This window comes from Notothenia rossii (genome assembly GCF_949606895.1).
Source record: "Notothenia rossii genome assembly, chromosome: 8".
Lineage (NCBI taxonomy): Eukaryota > Metazoa > Chordata > Actinopteri > Perciformes > Nototheniidae > Notothenia > Notothenia rossii.
This window is the reverse complement of record NC_136906.1, coordinates 24,719,745-24,734,097: the sequence shown is the minus strand read 5'-3', so window position 1 is coordinate 24,734,097 and position 14,353 is coordinate 24,719,745. Positions and strand designations below refer to the sequence as shown.

At 44.1% G+C, this 14,353-nt stretch overlaps 1 protein-coding gene across 2 annotated transcripts; it reads right to left on the bottom strand.

Moving 5' to 3' along the window:
- Positions 1-438: 438 nt before the first annotated feature.
- LOC307017162 (uncharacterized protein) lies at positions 439-2,488 on the bottom strand. Of its 2 annotated transcripts, none has more exons than XM_079646707.1 (2): positions 934-2,488; positions 439-570 (listed from the first exon to the last, which is right to left on the bottom strand). In XM_079646707.1, the coding sequence occupies exon 1, from the start codon at positions 1,827-1,829 to the stop codon at positions 987-989; it is 843 nt and encodes a 280-aa protein (XP_079502833.1). In that variant the 5' UTR covers positions 1,830-2,488; the 3' UTR covers positions 439-570; positions 934-986. The 2 variants fall into 2 exon arrangements, with proteins under 2 accessions (XP_079502833.1, XP_079502834.1); XM_079646708.1 differs by lacking the exon at positions 439-570 and adding an exon at positions 655-690.
- Between the last annotated feature and the right edge of the window lie 11,865 nt (positions 2,489-14,353).

Sequence of the window (14,353 nt, the reverse complement as noted above, 5' to 3'; positions counted from 1 at the left end):
CTCGAGCGGACAGCCCAGGGGCAAGGCAGAGTCCAAGGTGGGGGTCTCGGGCGGACGGCCCGGGGGCAAGGCAGAGTCCATGGTGGGGCGAAGGCCACAGCGGGCGAACTCAGGGGGCCGGGCCCGAGGGCCAGGACCGCGGCAGGAAGAGTCAGGGGGCCGGGCCCGAGGGCGAAGACCGCGGCACTCAGGGGGCCGGGCTCGAGGGCGAAGACCGCTGCTCTCAGGGGGCCGGGCTCGAGGGCGAAGACCAGACAGCTCGGGAGGCCGGGCAGGACCCGGTGTCGGCTGAGCAGGAACCGGAGCCGGTGGGACAGGCTTCGGCAGGATCCCCCACGGAAGAGGACCAGGAGTTGGCAGGACCCCCGGCGAGACAGTTGATGGCGGGGCCTACAACGGAACAGGACAAGGGGTTGGCAGGACCCCCGTCAGAAGAGTTGACGGCGGGACCCCCAGAGGAACAGGACATAGGATTGGCAGGACCCCCGGCAGGAGAGTCGTTGGCGGGACCTCCAACGGGACAGGACACAGGGTTGGCAGGACCCCCGGCAGGAGAGTAGTCGGCGGGACCTCCAACGGGACAGGACACAGGGTTGGCAGGACCCCCGGCAGAAGAGTAGTCGGCGGGACCCCCAACGGGACAGGACATGGGATTGGCAGGACCCCCGGCAGGAGAGTAGTCGGCAGGACCTCCAACGGGACAGGACATGGAGCTGGCAGGACCCCCAGTGGAACCTCCAACGGCACAGAACATAGGGTTGGCAGGACCCCCGGCAAAAGAGTAGTCGGCGGGACCCCCAACGGGACAGGACATGGAGCTGGCAGGACCCCCAGCGGAACCTCCAACGGCACAGGACATAGGGTTGGCAGGACCCCCGGTAGGAGAGTAGTCGGCGGGACCTCCAACGGGACTGGACATGGAGCTGGCAGGACCCCCAGCGGAACCTCCATTGGCACAGGACATAGGGTTGGTTGGACCCTCGGCATTAGAGTTGTCGGCGGGACCCCCAACGGGACAGGACATAGGGTTGGCAGGACCCCCGGCAGGAGAGTAATCGGCGGGACCTCCAACGGGACTGGACATGGAGCTGGCAGGACCCCCAGCGGAACCTCCAACGGCACAGGACATAGGGTTGGCAGGACCCCCCGGTAGAAGAGTAGTCGGCAGGACCTCCAACGGGACTGGACATGGAGCTGGCAGGACCCCCAGCGGAACCTCCATCGGCACAGGACATAGGGTTGGCAGGACCCCCGGCAGAAGGGTAGTCGGCGGGACCCCCAGCGGGACAGGACATGGGATTGGCAGGAGCCCCGGCAGGAGAGTAGTCGGCGGGACCTCCAACGGGACAGGACATGGAGCTGGCAGGACCCCCAGCGGAACCTCCAACGCCACAGGACATAGGGTTGGCAGGACCCCCGGCAGGAGAGTAGTCGGCGGGACCCCCAACTGGACAGGACATGGAGCTGGCAGGACCCCCAGCGGAACCTCCAACGGCACAGGACATAGGGTTGGCAGGACCCCCGGTCGGAGAGTAGTCGGTGGGACCTCCAACGGGACTGGACATGGAGCTGGCAGGACCCCCAGCGGAACCTCCATCGGCACAGGACATAGGGTTGGCATGACCCCCGGCAGAAGAATCGTCGGCGGGGCCTCCAACGGCACGGGACATAGGGTTGGCAGGACCCCCGGCAGAAGAGTAGAAGGCGAGACCCCCAACGGGACAGGACATAGGCTGCTGGTGCCGGAACCGGGGCCGGAACCATGGCCGCTGGGGCCAGAACTGGGGCCGGAACCATGGCTGCTTGTGCCAGAACTGGGGCTGGACCATGGCTGCTGGGGCCAGAAGCAAGGGTTGACTCTAAACGGAACACACCGATGCGTGTGGTGTCATAATGGGAATTGGGAGGCAGGGAGCTAGCAAGCAGGGGATAACACACAGAGAGGAAATCCAAAATCCAGCCAGGTAAGAATTTCACCAAGCCTGGCTTCTCCATTGTCATCTGGCGCGCCTCTGCCAGAGCAGCCTCTCGCTGCTGAACCCCGGATGCTCCCCTCCATTGATGAGAGCAGTTTTTTTCCAAAAAAAAGGAAAAATCCAATAAATCCTGCTCAAAAGGATCTGCTGGGCCCATATCTGGTGAGTTCCTTCTGTCAGGGTTGAGAGAGGCAAGCAGGACCCAAATGCAGATTAACAGAAAATACCTTTATTTCAAGGCTTGAAGACAGAACTCTTCCCTGTGAACACAGTCCAACAACAACAAGGAACTCACAAAGACTAACAGAAAACACAGAACCTAAATGCACACAAGACTAATCAAACAAACAAGAGACAGGTGAGGAGGGAGGAGAAAACACAGGGGCACCAGGTGAACACAATCGGGTAATCAGGTAGGAGGGAAAACAGACAGAAAGCAACAGGCAAGACAGGGGGTGAACACTTTTCAAAATAAAACAGGAAACCAAAGACAGAAAAAGACAAGACAAAACACAACACAGACAGATCGTGACATCATTGGTCTGATCTGGAGCTAAAACCAAGAAAAAGGAGATTAATATACTTTCAACAACCTCTAAGGATCTTATAAAGGCACAGGGAAAGATAAAAAGCAGTGAGGTATCATTAAATAAAAAAAAGATTATTGCAATAGATCTTCACTGTCAATTCTTAGCAAGCATCCAACTGAAGACTTCAAAGGTTTTGGTCATCCTAATTTGAGACACTGACAGTTATGACTAATAACTTACATTCATGGATGCACAATTCATTATGTTAAACCTTCAAAAGTATCTAGATATCCCTGCCCTAATGCCAAAGGAACTGCACACTGAATATGTTTTGCCGTTTGATGTCTATGTCTGGACCGCTGCGTCAAAAAGGAGGGCTTCTGCCCAGCTTCTGCCCCGTTACTTCTCCGCTGCTTTCTTGTTCCAGTATGAAAAGCAAACTGCAGGCAGTTTGCTTTTCAGCCCAACGGTATACTGTTTTTCTCAGACGCGAAGGGATACTGACTTGTTGTGAAAAGTAACTTACAATTCTACCCGTGGTATACGCTCAGTATATCACGGCTAAGAACCAATCAGATTGCTTGATTTGACTTGTCCGTTTTATAAGTATCCATTTCCAGTTGATGTTAAGCAGGGTATGTAGTTCCCATGAATTGCAAAGCCTCAGATTTAGACACAAGATGTACAAAATGCTCAACTAAAGGGTTAGAGAACGACAAAACTAGAACAAATGGGTTAACTTAAAAAAGGCATGAGAAAGCAGGAAGTGGAGACTTTTGCCATTGTCATCAAAAAGACAAATATTGCATAGCAGGTGCAAGGGTGAGGAGGCTAAGGTCTAAAATAGGACAGCATTGTGGAAGAGGCAGTGTCATCATCAAAGAGAAGAAAAAGGGTGATCACACACATTTATAGGAGCAGGTAGCCAGGTGTGAGAAAGCAGTGTCTCAGGGAATGCAGGGTCAGTGGGTGAAAGAGAGGGGAGTGAAAGAGAGGGGAATGTGGAGAGGAGCAAACTCAGCTGGAGAAAGAGAATACATTTAAATGAATAAAAGGAGATGCAGCTGGCAGTAGGATGTCTTTTTTCTACCCCAAATCTGAGTTAAATACTGAAATGGAAACTGGCTAATGTAACATTGAGAAATATACTGTCACACTATCATTCATTATCAGTTATTCAGGTTTATCTCAAATGGAAGTTCTGTCCGTCTGTCCGTTGGTCCGTCTGTCTGTCTGTACATGTCTATCTGTCTATCTGTCTGCCTGTCAGTACATGTGTGTCTGTCTGTCTGTACATGTCTGTCTGTCTGTCTGTCTGTCTGTACATGTCTGTCTGTCTGTCTGTACATGTCTGTCTGTCTGTACATGTGTGTGTGTCTGTCTGTCTGTCTGTCTGTCTGTCTGTCTGTCTGTCTGTCTGTCTGTACATGTCTGTCTGTCTGTACATGTGTGTGTGTCTGTCTGTCTGTCTGTCTGTCTGTCTGTCTGTCTGTCTGTCTGTCTGTGTGTCTGTACATGTGTGTCTGTCTGTCTGTCTGTTTGTCTGTATGTGTGTCTGTCTGTCTGTGTGTCTCTCACGTGTCTGAAGACCACCTCAACATAATGTTGTTCTGCTCGGGAGAAGTCCATTTTTGCTAGCGAGCAAGCTACTGACTGGCTTGCCAGCATTGAAACATCTTTGTTTGTTTCCACTTGGTCTTACCTTTTAGCCTCAGTATTTTACAACTAGTCCTGCAACTCATACGACCAAATGGGCCGATTGTTCAGGCCCTTATTACGACCAAATATGTCGTTTGTTCAAGCGCTTAATACGTCCTGTAATTACGTTTTAAAGTTTTCGCCCTCTAGTGCTCCCGTTGAATGCTAACATTACAGATGGTCGTTTATTCACAAATAACCCTCTCTGTAAAATCCTAAATTGTAGGATAGTTTGGCCATTAAACGCTTTTTGATTCGATTTCTGCGAAAAGTGTATATTTTACTTTTAGAATCCACGTCCAGTCGATATGTAGGATCTATAGTTTGATAGATATTACGAAGATGATTTGAGGTATGCGGCAGCCTCCATGTAAAGTTACGGGTTGAAAACAGTAGGGATGCACCGAATATTCGGCCGCCGAAAATTATTGGCCGAAAATTATCGGCCGAAAATGGTTAAAAAGGAACTTTCAGCTTTCGGCCGAAAGGGTTCGAGCACCGAAAAAATATCACCGAATGTCAGAGAACAGGGTTACGTTGGTAAGCTAACGTGTTGTTGTGATGACGTAATCAAAACGCGGCGACAAGCACGGCGCGCGACCATGCTCGCGGCTGGCTCACAGCCAACATGTCTGCCGCTTGGAGATATTTAAAAATATCAGAGAAAGAGGCGCGGATTGCGATTTTTAAAACGTGTTCAGCTGACATTTCTCGAGGGGGTGTAACTGCAAAGACTTTCACCTCTTCGGGATTACTCCACCACTTGAAATCAAAACACCCGGACAAATGTGCGGAGTAAGATCAAATCACAAGCACTGACAGCGGGAGACTGTTCAGCGCTGCCTCTCATGTGCTTGATGAGAAGAGGAACAGACTTATGGCTGATAAAGCAGAGAAGCTAATGTTCATTAAAAAGAACCTCCCACTTTTCCTTAATAAGTAGACAAGGCTGGCTTATCATAAGTTTATCTAGTTCTACATGTCTACTCTATACCTACTTTCCTGAACAATTTTCATTGTGAGTTATAATTCAACATCTCAGGTTATCATTAGGGGGAAATGACAGCAGCACAGTGTTCAATATATTGTACTTTCGGTATCTAAATGATACAATGTTGTTTACATTGCTCATGAGGACAGACCACCTTATTTGCAGATTCTTGAAATTGTAATTTAATTTGTAATTGATTGTGGATTTTGTATCCAGTTTTCACTTTATGTATCTTTATACAATGTTTACTACTTTTCTTATGAGGACAGACACCCTTATTTACAGATTTTTGAAATTCAATTGTAATTTCATTTGTAAATAGTTACATTCATGTGGATTTATCCAGTTTGCACATTTGTATGCATGCACTTATACAGTAGGTGCATTTGTTGTTGTTGAAGGCCTGGCTGTTACAGTCTTTATTTACACTATTTTGTTGTAGGCCTACTGGCCTAGATGTTTATGCCGTTTTAAAGCACCTTGGCTTTGTTCTGAATGCACTTTGTTATAGTTATCCTACAGAGAAAAATAAAATACACTTGACTTGGAATTAATGTACTGTATGCATTCAAAAGTGCTGAATAAATGTTTTATGGACCCATAATAGTGATTATTATTTAAGTTGAGTTTTGCCATAATCATGTATTTTTCCATAATCAGGCAGCTGAACAACATTGGTAAAAAATGTATACATTATATATATATTTCTATTAATCATTTTCGGCCTTTCGGAATTCGGTTTTTGGCCAACTGTTTCCTATTTTCGGTATCGGTTTTGGCCAAGAATTTCCCATTCGGTGCACCCCTAGAAAACAGTATTTCCGGTCTCGAGGTTTTCATAATAAAATGATCAAATGATTTAACAGTGATATCTGGAGTGCTCATCAACTAAAAAATATCAGTTTATCCTTGTTAATTATACGACATGTATTGGTTTAAATTGTGTTCAATGCTTTTGTGTTTTTCCCATAGGTTTTTCTCTTTCGATTCTGAGAGACACCTTTCTTTTTTCAGAGGTTTTGATAGGCTAAAACATTGATTGTTTTAGCCGCAATGTATGTCGGGATATGGTGTTTATGCAATATGAAATCGGAAAAACTTTTTTTAAATAATATTTTATTCCAAGTGTTCTTGCTTTTCTCTTTGAAAGTCATCACATAACGGCATTGTAATACACGGTTCGGCTGCATTCTGCAGTTCCCTGATCAGAAGACCTTTTGACAAACTGTAAGAAATGCCGCCAAAACTGAATACGTGACGTGGATCATAAATATATTAGCAATTAAACAACATCTTCCATTTATCTTCACACAATACGTCTCCTTACATCCATCATCTTTGTATCCGCGATCTCGTTCTTTCGGTCATGACCCATCCTTCATGACCATAGGTGAGGGTAGGAACGAAAATGGCCCGGAAGACAGAGAGCTTTGCCTTCTGGCTCAGCTCCCTTTTTGTCACAACGGTGCGGTAAAGCGACTGCAGTACCACTCCCGCTGCTCCGATTCTCCGGCCCATCTCACGCTCCATTGTTCCCTCACTCGAGAACAAGACCCTGAGATACTTGAACTCCTTCACTTGGGGTAAGGACTCATTCCCTACTTGGAGTGGAAAGTCCATCGGTTTCCTGCTGAGAACCATGGCCTCAGATTTGGAGGTGCTGATCCTCATCCCAGCCGCTTCACACTCGGTTGCGAACCGATCCAGTGAGTGCTGAAGGTCGCAGACCGATTAAGCCATCAGAACCACATCATCTGCAAAAAGCAGTGGTGCAATCCTTAGTCCACCGAACTGCAGACCCCCTCCCCCACGCCTACGCCTCCAAATCCGATCCATGTATATTACAAACAGGATTGGTGACAAAACGCAGCCCTGGCGGAGGCCAACCCTCACCGGAAATGGGTCCGACTTACTGCCGAGGACCCGGACACAGCTCTCGCTTTGGGAGTACAGAGATTGGATGGCCCTGAGTAGAGACCCCCTCACCCCTTACTCCCGCAGCACCTCCCACAGTAACTTACATTACATTACATGACACTTGTTAGACTCTTTTATCCAAAGCGACGTACATACTCAATACTGTGGGTGAAGTGTCTTGCCCAGGGACACAACAACATGCTGACCGCAGTGGGGTTTGAACCTGTGACCACCTGATCTGAACACCAACGCTCTATCCACGCTCTATCCACTGCACCACACGCCTCCTTTCCCTAACTCCCTGGGAACTCGGTCATACGCCTTCTCCAAGTCTACAAAACACATGTGGACTGGATAAGCGTACTCCCAGGCCCCCTCCAGGATCCTTGCGAGAGTAAAAAGCTGATCCGTCGTTCCACGACCAGGACGGAATCTGCATTGTTCCTCCTCAATCTGAGGTTCGACAATCGGCCTGACCCTCCTTTCGAGTGCCTTAGAGTAAACTTTCCCGGGGAGGCTGAGTAGTGTGATGCCTCTGTAATTGGCACACACCCTCTGATCCCCCTTTTTGAAAAGGGGAACCACCAACCCGGTCTGCTACTCCTTTGGTACTGTTTCCGACTTCCACGCAACGTTGATGAGACGTGTCAACCCTGACAGTCCCTCAACACCCAGAGCCTTCAGCATTTCTGGGCGGATCTCATCCACCGCCGGGGCTTAGCCACTGTGGAGTTGTTTGACGACCTCAGTGACCTCCCCCCGGGAGATTGGTGTTGATCCCCCGTCATACTCCAGCTCTGCATCTAACATAGAGGGCGGAGTTGTCGGGTTCAGGAGTTCCTCAAAGTGTTCCTTCCAACGCCTTAACACTCCATCAGTTGAGGTCAACAACGTCCATCCTTACTGTACACAGCTGCTTCCCCCTCCTGAGGTGTCGGACAGTTTCTCAGAACAACTTTGGTGCCTCCCGAAAGTCCTTTTCCATGTCTTCTCCGAACTTCTCCCACACCCGCTGCTTTGCCTCGGCCATGGCTGAGGCTGCTGCCCTTCGGGCCTGTCGGTACCTTGCAACTGCCTCGGGAGTCCCCCGGGATAACAAATCCCTGAAGGCCTCCTTCTTCAGTCGGACGGCTTCCCTGACCACCGGTGTCCACCAGGAGGTTCGAGGGTTACCGCCCCTTGAGGCACCTAATACCTTGAGACCACAGCTCCCCGCCGCGGCTTCGGCAATAGAGGCTTTGAACACCGACCACTCTGGTTCAATGTCACCAACCTCCACAGGAATGCCCGAAAAGCTCCGTCGGAGGTGTGAGTTGAAGGCCTCCTGAACTTGGGCCTCCTCCAGACGTTCCCAGTTCACCCGAACTACACGTTTGGGCTTAGCAGGTCTATCCAGAGAGGTCTCCTAGCAGTATCAACACTAATTCGGCTGACTTTTATATTTGATCCAATTAGTAGATAGGTTATATTTACACCATAACGGTGCAAAGCTGATAGAAAGATATTATTTACTGAACTACCTTTCCGACACATTGTTTTGAAAATGATAAAGAATTGTGGGTATATCTTTAAAATGTGGTCTTTATTTAACAGTAAATATAAAAGGTCTAACTGTATTACATGTTCCTCTTTACAGTATTACTATCCAAGGCTGTTACAATATACTTCACATGCTATGTCAGTTTTGGGGAAAAAAATGTGCATTCTCGCAGGCTCCTCACTTCTCATTCTGAAAGAACGTCAATGCTGTTACTATTTAATGCTGCACATCCACATCAGCTGTCAGTTTGCTGTCTTGTTGGTTCAGGGTTTGTTTTGACAGATAACTTGATGAACTGTTGATTTGACAATATTTCAAAGTACTCCTTAGGTAAAAACAAATTATAAACGGCATGCAGAGGATTGTTGTTCCTCATAAATAAATAAAAAATGTCTGGTTTACTGTGTAATTGAAAATATATATTTAGTTCTTCTAAATCTCTGGCAGAAGGTTTTTATCTTTTTCTTTTGAGTGAAGCATTCACTGTGGCCACAAGGGGTAATTACAGGAAAGATGGCAAATTGAATTTCCTTGATGTTTTAAGATTCTCTTGAGTCAGTGTAATCAGTGTAGTCAGTTGGTGTAAAGATACCATTGTTGCAGTCAACTCTTATTATTTAAACAGATTGTTTTATTTTCCTCTTCTTGTAAGAACAGCATTATTACAGTGTCGAAATAGTCAGTGTTTTGGGAATTTTAATAAAAATATTAAAATTCAAGCATGACAAGTGAGTTTCACATTAATATTTAATTCATTGTTTAATGAAAAAGAAGAACCCTGTGGCATTAAACCTCACAACTAAGGTGTAACCGGCCGACACAGTGATCGATTACTTCTGCCTAGTTGACCTCAGGCTGATCAAGAAACACTGGACTATTGTGAGAAGGTTTTTATGGTTAATTAGTTATTCAGAACCACTCTTAATACTACAATGAGTTTATTTAGATGATGGATCAGAATACATTTTCAAAACTTGTTAGAACAAATATTATGACTGAGGCAAAGGTGCTGAGCCAAATCTGACAACACAATATCACTGTTTAATTGTACTGTATCTGTGACACTGTATCTAAGCACACCCCCCCAGAAGTAACTCATTCTGACAAAAAGAGTCGTAATTAATGGTTAGCAAACATGTAATGTATACATGTCACTTGTTTTGTGTAAAAAAAATTGGCAGTATGGTTGGCACACACCATGGATAATGACATGATTAAAAAAAGATTAGGAAGAAAATACGTTTTAAGAGGAATAACATATTGTTTCTTGTTTATTTTTCTTGAAAAAGGATGCCAATAGTTGCTCTTAAGTTTAAGTTGTATTCCCCTCATTGTGTCAACTGAACTTTCAGATATTATTCATATTAAAACACAATACAAGACACAAAGTCAAAAAACAATTACAACTGTAACCATGTTGGTAAATAATTACAAGGCCTCCTCCCCGGAGCCGTGACATACAAGGCTTTTTCTTTGATTATTTTTTTTACAAGTGGTTGCAAGGCTGCATCCCTGTTTAATTTGAGGAAGATAGAAAGGAGGGGGGCTTTTAATCCACTATGGACCCACTTCACTGACCTCGAACAAAGAGCAATAAATGCATGAAACAGATGAGGATAGGTTGTTATTCGTCTTTTATATGACCCAGAACTTGAATAAACCTTAAAGCTATCCGGAGCTTTGATCAATCTTTTCCTGCTCAGCCATCCATTCTCTGGGTAACTGGCGGCACAAAAGAGGAAGAATGATTTTAGTGATGTTCATTTTTGTATGCATACTTGCCCTTTGTGAGCAGTTTAATTAGTGGTAACAAGTGAAGATTATGATAATCAAACTTACATTTATATATATATCATTTTTTGTTATAATATAAATCATTTTGAAAAAGGGCCTAGAGCTTATGATTCCAGCTGTTGTGTTAAAACTGGTTCCTATGTAACATATTGACATCACTAACACTTGTGCTTCTATTGGCTTCTGCTTCAACACATTGTACATGATTGGGACATTTTCGACACATGACTAAGCAGTTGACCAATCACAACAGAGTTGACTAGCTAACCAATCAGAGCAGACTGGGCTTTGGTTTCAGACAGAGGTTGAAAAGAGGTGCTGCAGCAACAATTAACAATAAAGGCCTCTTTGAACATTAAAGCATGGAAACATCTCACAGTAGAAGCACTAAATACAAATATCAACATATGTTAAATATTATGACAAATATGCATTGACTCTTATTTGCATCAAAGCTTAGAACAGGTAAACAGGTAGGTGGGAACATTTGGCTGCTTCAAACATATAAAGAATTTTTTGGATCACATCAGACTGTGTTGTAGAGAGTAAGTATTTTTAGAGAAGTTTTGAATTGTTAAGTTGGAGGACTTGCTTTTCCTGCAATATCGTTTTTGCATGCTGTTGAATTTCTTTATTTAATGTGTCCATTAGGCTCAGCTTTATTTATCCTCAGTGCTGCTTTCCAACATAAAACTGTACAAGCCATCTTGTGTATGTGTCAGTTTATATAAGCTGCTTTACCGCTAATTAGTCACGGCACCAACTGACGGGTACATTTAACTATCTGTTTTTCGTAACCTTGACACCGATCCTAAACTCAGACGACGCACTTCAACATTGCCCTGTTTCTGAAGCTATATCTACTGCCAGCAAGAGGGCCTGCGGTCTTCACACACACACACACACACACACACACACACACACACACACACACACACACACACACACACACACACACACACACACACACACACACACACACACACACACACACACACACACACACACACACACACACACACACACACACACACACACACACACACACACAGAGGTGAAACAGTTTGTCTGATTGCAGCTGCCAGGCTGCAGTATTTGTGGAGAGCTTGGTCAGTCATTCATGCTTTGTGTGGCCTGAGGGAGGACCGAGTTCTCCAAACTGCAGCAGCACACTATATTTCTCTGAAAGGAATTAAGTTGCTTTCTTTAACTTCTTTACTTTTTATATCTTAACCCCGTCTGAGTTGACACTGATGGATACCAGGAACACAAAGCGAGTGATGTTGCCATTTTGTTGCAGACTGTTTTCTTTTTGTCGTTTTTCAGAGATATTGTACGATTGTAATATGTCATTATTATAATACATGCAGAGCTGATGTGCAGTCTGCAGACACTTTTACATCTCTGACCTTTACTCTATTGAAATCCACTTACTAAGTAGCTCCACTGCAAGTCCGGTGACCTGGAGGACTGAGAATTCCCAAAGACCATTTATTTTCACAGCGCCTTCTCTTTTTAAAAGTGTCTAATGAAGATAAATCAAGTTTAACAATGCAACAAACCTAATCCAGATATATGTTTCCCTAAGTCTTTGGGGAAATTACTGCGCTTGTGACACATCATTTTAGCCTGGCGCTTGGATTTGTGAAAGCATTCTAATGCGGACATTAACATTTGAACCCTAATGATTCTGTGCAGAGTGAGCTCATCAGGACATTAGACGCTGGGGCGACCCCTTCATGGAGCTTACATTACTGCTGTCATCGGTTTAATGCTGCGGGAAACAAAGTGAGGAGGTGAAACGTCTAATGTACAGTGACTTTGTGGTGAAAGTATTACAACAATAATATAGCACTGACACCATCCTGCTGCTTTATGGCTGTAAAAGTGTTTTATGCAAACGAAACACGTTCATATTTCCCCGGAGGCTTCCATTTATTTATCATTTTGTTTACTTGGCACAACATTGGTTGGTGAATCCCGAACCCCTTGGACTCCTTTCGCTGCCAACCGTAAATTAGAATGTGTCCTTGATGGGATAGTTAGGATGCTCTTATATTATGTCAGGCTCTTATGGAGTTTAGTTCATTTCCTTGGCAGCAGAACAAGCGCTCCCAGCACTCAACAGGCCTTATGAGCACAGACACTCACAGCTGCAGCCACAGCGGTATAGGTGCGTGATGTAAAACACATTTGCTAAATGGATTTTGAAATTATGAAGTTCCTTCCTTTAATGGACCTGCCTGGTGGTTAAACAATTGCATCGCTTCTATAATAACAGCCGTATTGACCATGTAGATCCCAGTAGTTCACAGTTTGATTACTCTTCCAATTAACGATTTAAATATTTTTGAGCTGTAGCATAGATTTTCTGATGACAATGTCTCTTTTTGTGTTCACTGATTATTCTCTTTCCTTGAAAAAGCAGTCATCATTCCTTGGGTGTTCCTTAATGTGTGTTTAACAAAGTGATTCGGTTTAGCTTCCAACAGGAAAGAATATAATCTACACATTCAGTCTTTAATCCTTTAATCATACTTTAGTCTTGGCAGTTTGGTGAAATATTTATTTCTACAGTGCAAATATCCCTTAGTTTTAGTTATCAACCTATAACTAGCAATGACAGATGTAATACTGAAAGTTAAAGTACTGCTTGGTGCACTTTACTTAATTGAAACAATTTAAGCATGATCAGGATAATGTTCTTTAAGTATTACAAGTAAAATCACTCTTTGCAAAAACTATAAATATTTAAAATGAAAAGCGTAAAATCTTCGCACTTTAAAAGCTGGACTAAATAATTTAACTATTAATACAATTGCTGCCTACATTTTTGTGAATTCACTTATTGTTTGTGACTTACTTAAATGTAATTTTGGTTGGTTTAATCTTCATAAAAACATCTTATTTGAAACTTTCTTTTTGAGTTTTGTGTGTAGTAAAAAGTTAAACAAAACGTGTAATAATTAAATCTCCAACATAAATGTGTGTAATTTCACTTTGAATTGTAGTGGAGTAAAAGTTTTAGGTGACACTAAAATATACAACTCAAGTAAAGTACAAGTACCTGAACTGTGCACTTAAATGTCTTAGTTACTTTCAACCACTGGTCTTTACTAACACTTTATGTGGTAGTTGTACAGTGTAGAGTATTTTCTGTTTTATGATGATAGTAAATGTTAAAGTTTAGCCGACTTCTACCCACAGATTGACAGTTAAATCCGGCAGTGCCTGTGCACCACAGCAGTTTTTATTTCCAAAGTTCAGCGCAGCTCCAGAGGCTGCAGGGTCTGTGTGATGCAGACGCAGCCATGCAGAAATCCACTTGGCACGACATCAGTTCTTTCTCTTCTGTACCTGAGGCATTTCCTGGCAGATTATCTCAGATTATTCTTTTCCTTTATTCATATTTAAGCATTTAACCCATGACTGTTGCAATTGATAAAATGCTTATTGGCAAGGACACAGTGAATGCTGTTTGCTATAGGGGTGTCGAGATATAGAGGTTTTGATAATAAGCAAAATATCTAAAAAGCAGAAATAATGATAATATTATGTAAGAAATCTAGTCCTTCTTAAATCATTATAATGTTTTCCTTCCTCACTTTGTCTCTCAACCTCAATACCCCACACAAATGACAGTACGCAAAACTATAATCAAAATGATCAACAATTAGTTTGAATTTTTGATAATTTTAATATCTTACATGCAATGAAAACATGTAATTTTAGAAGATGTTGAGCACAGTGTATAAGATAGGCACAATCAAAGGTTTCTGTTGTGCGTAGACGGCTCTGCTAAAGATTCTTCCCTAGTTTAGGTTTTATGTTCTGTGTTTAGATAGGTTCCTGTTTTATTTTGATAGTCTTGTCTACCCTCATGTGTTTAAACTACGTTTCCTGCCTT

Bases quoted from the DNA above. Each gene is read 5' to 3' on its own strand.
- LOC307017162 (XM_079646707.1), bottom strand. From the start codon at position 1,829: ATGGTCCAGCCCCAGTTCTGGCACAAGCAGCCATGGTTCCGGCCCCAG.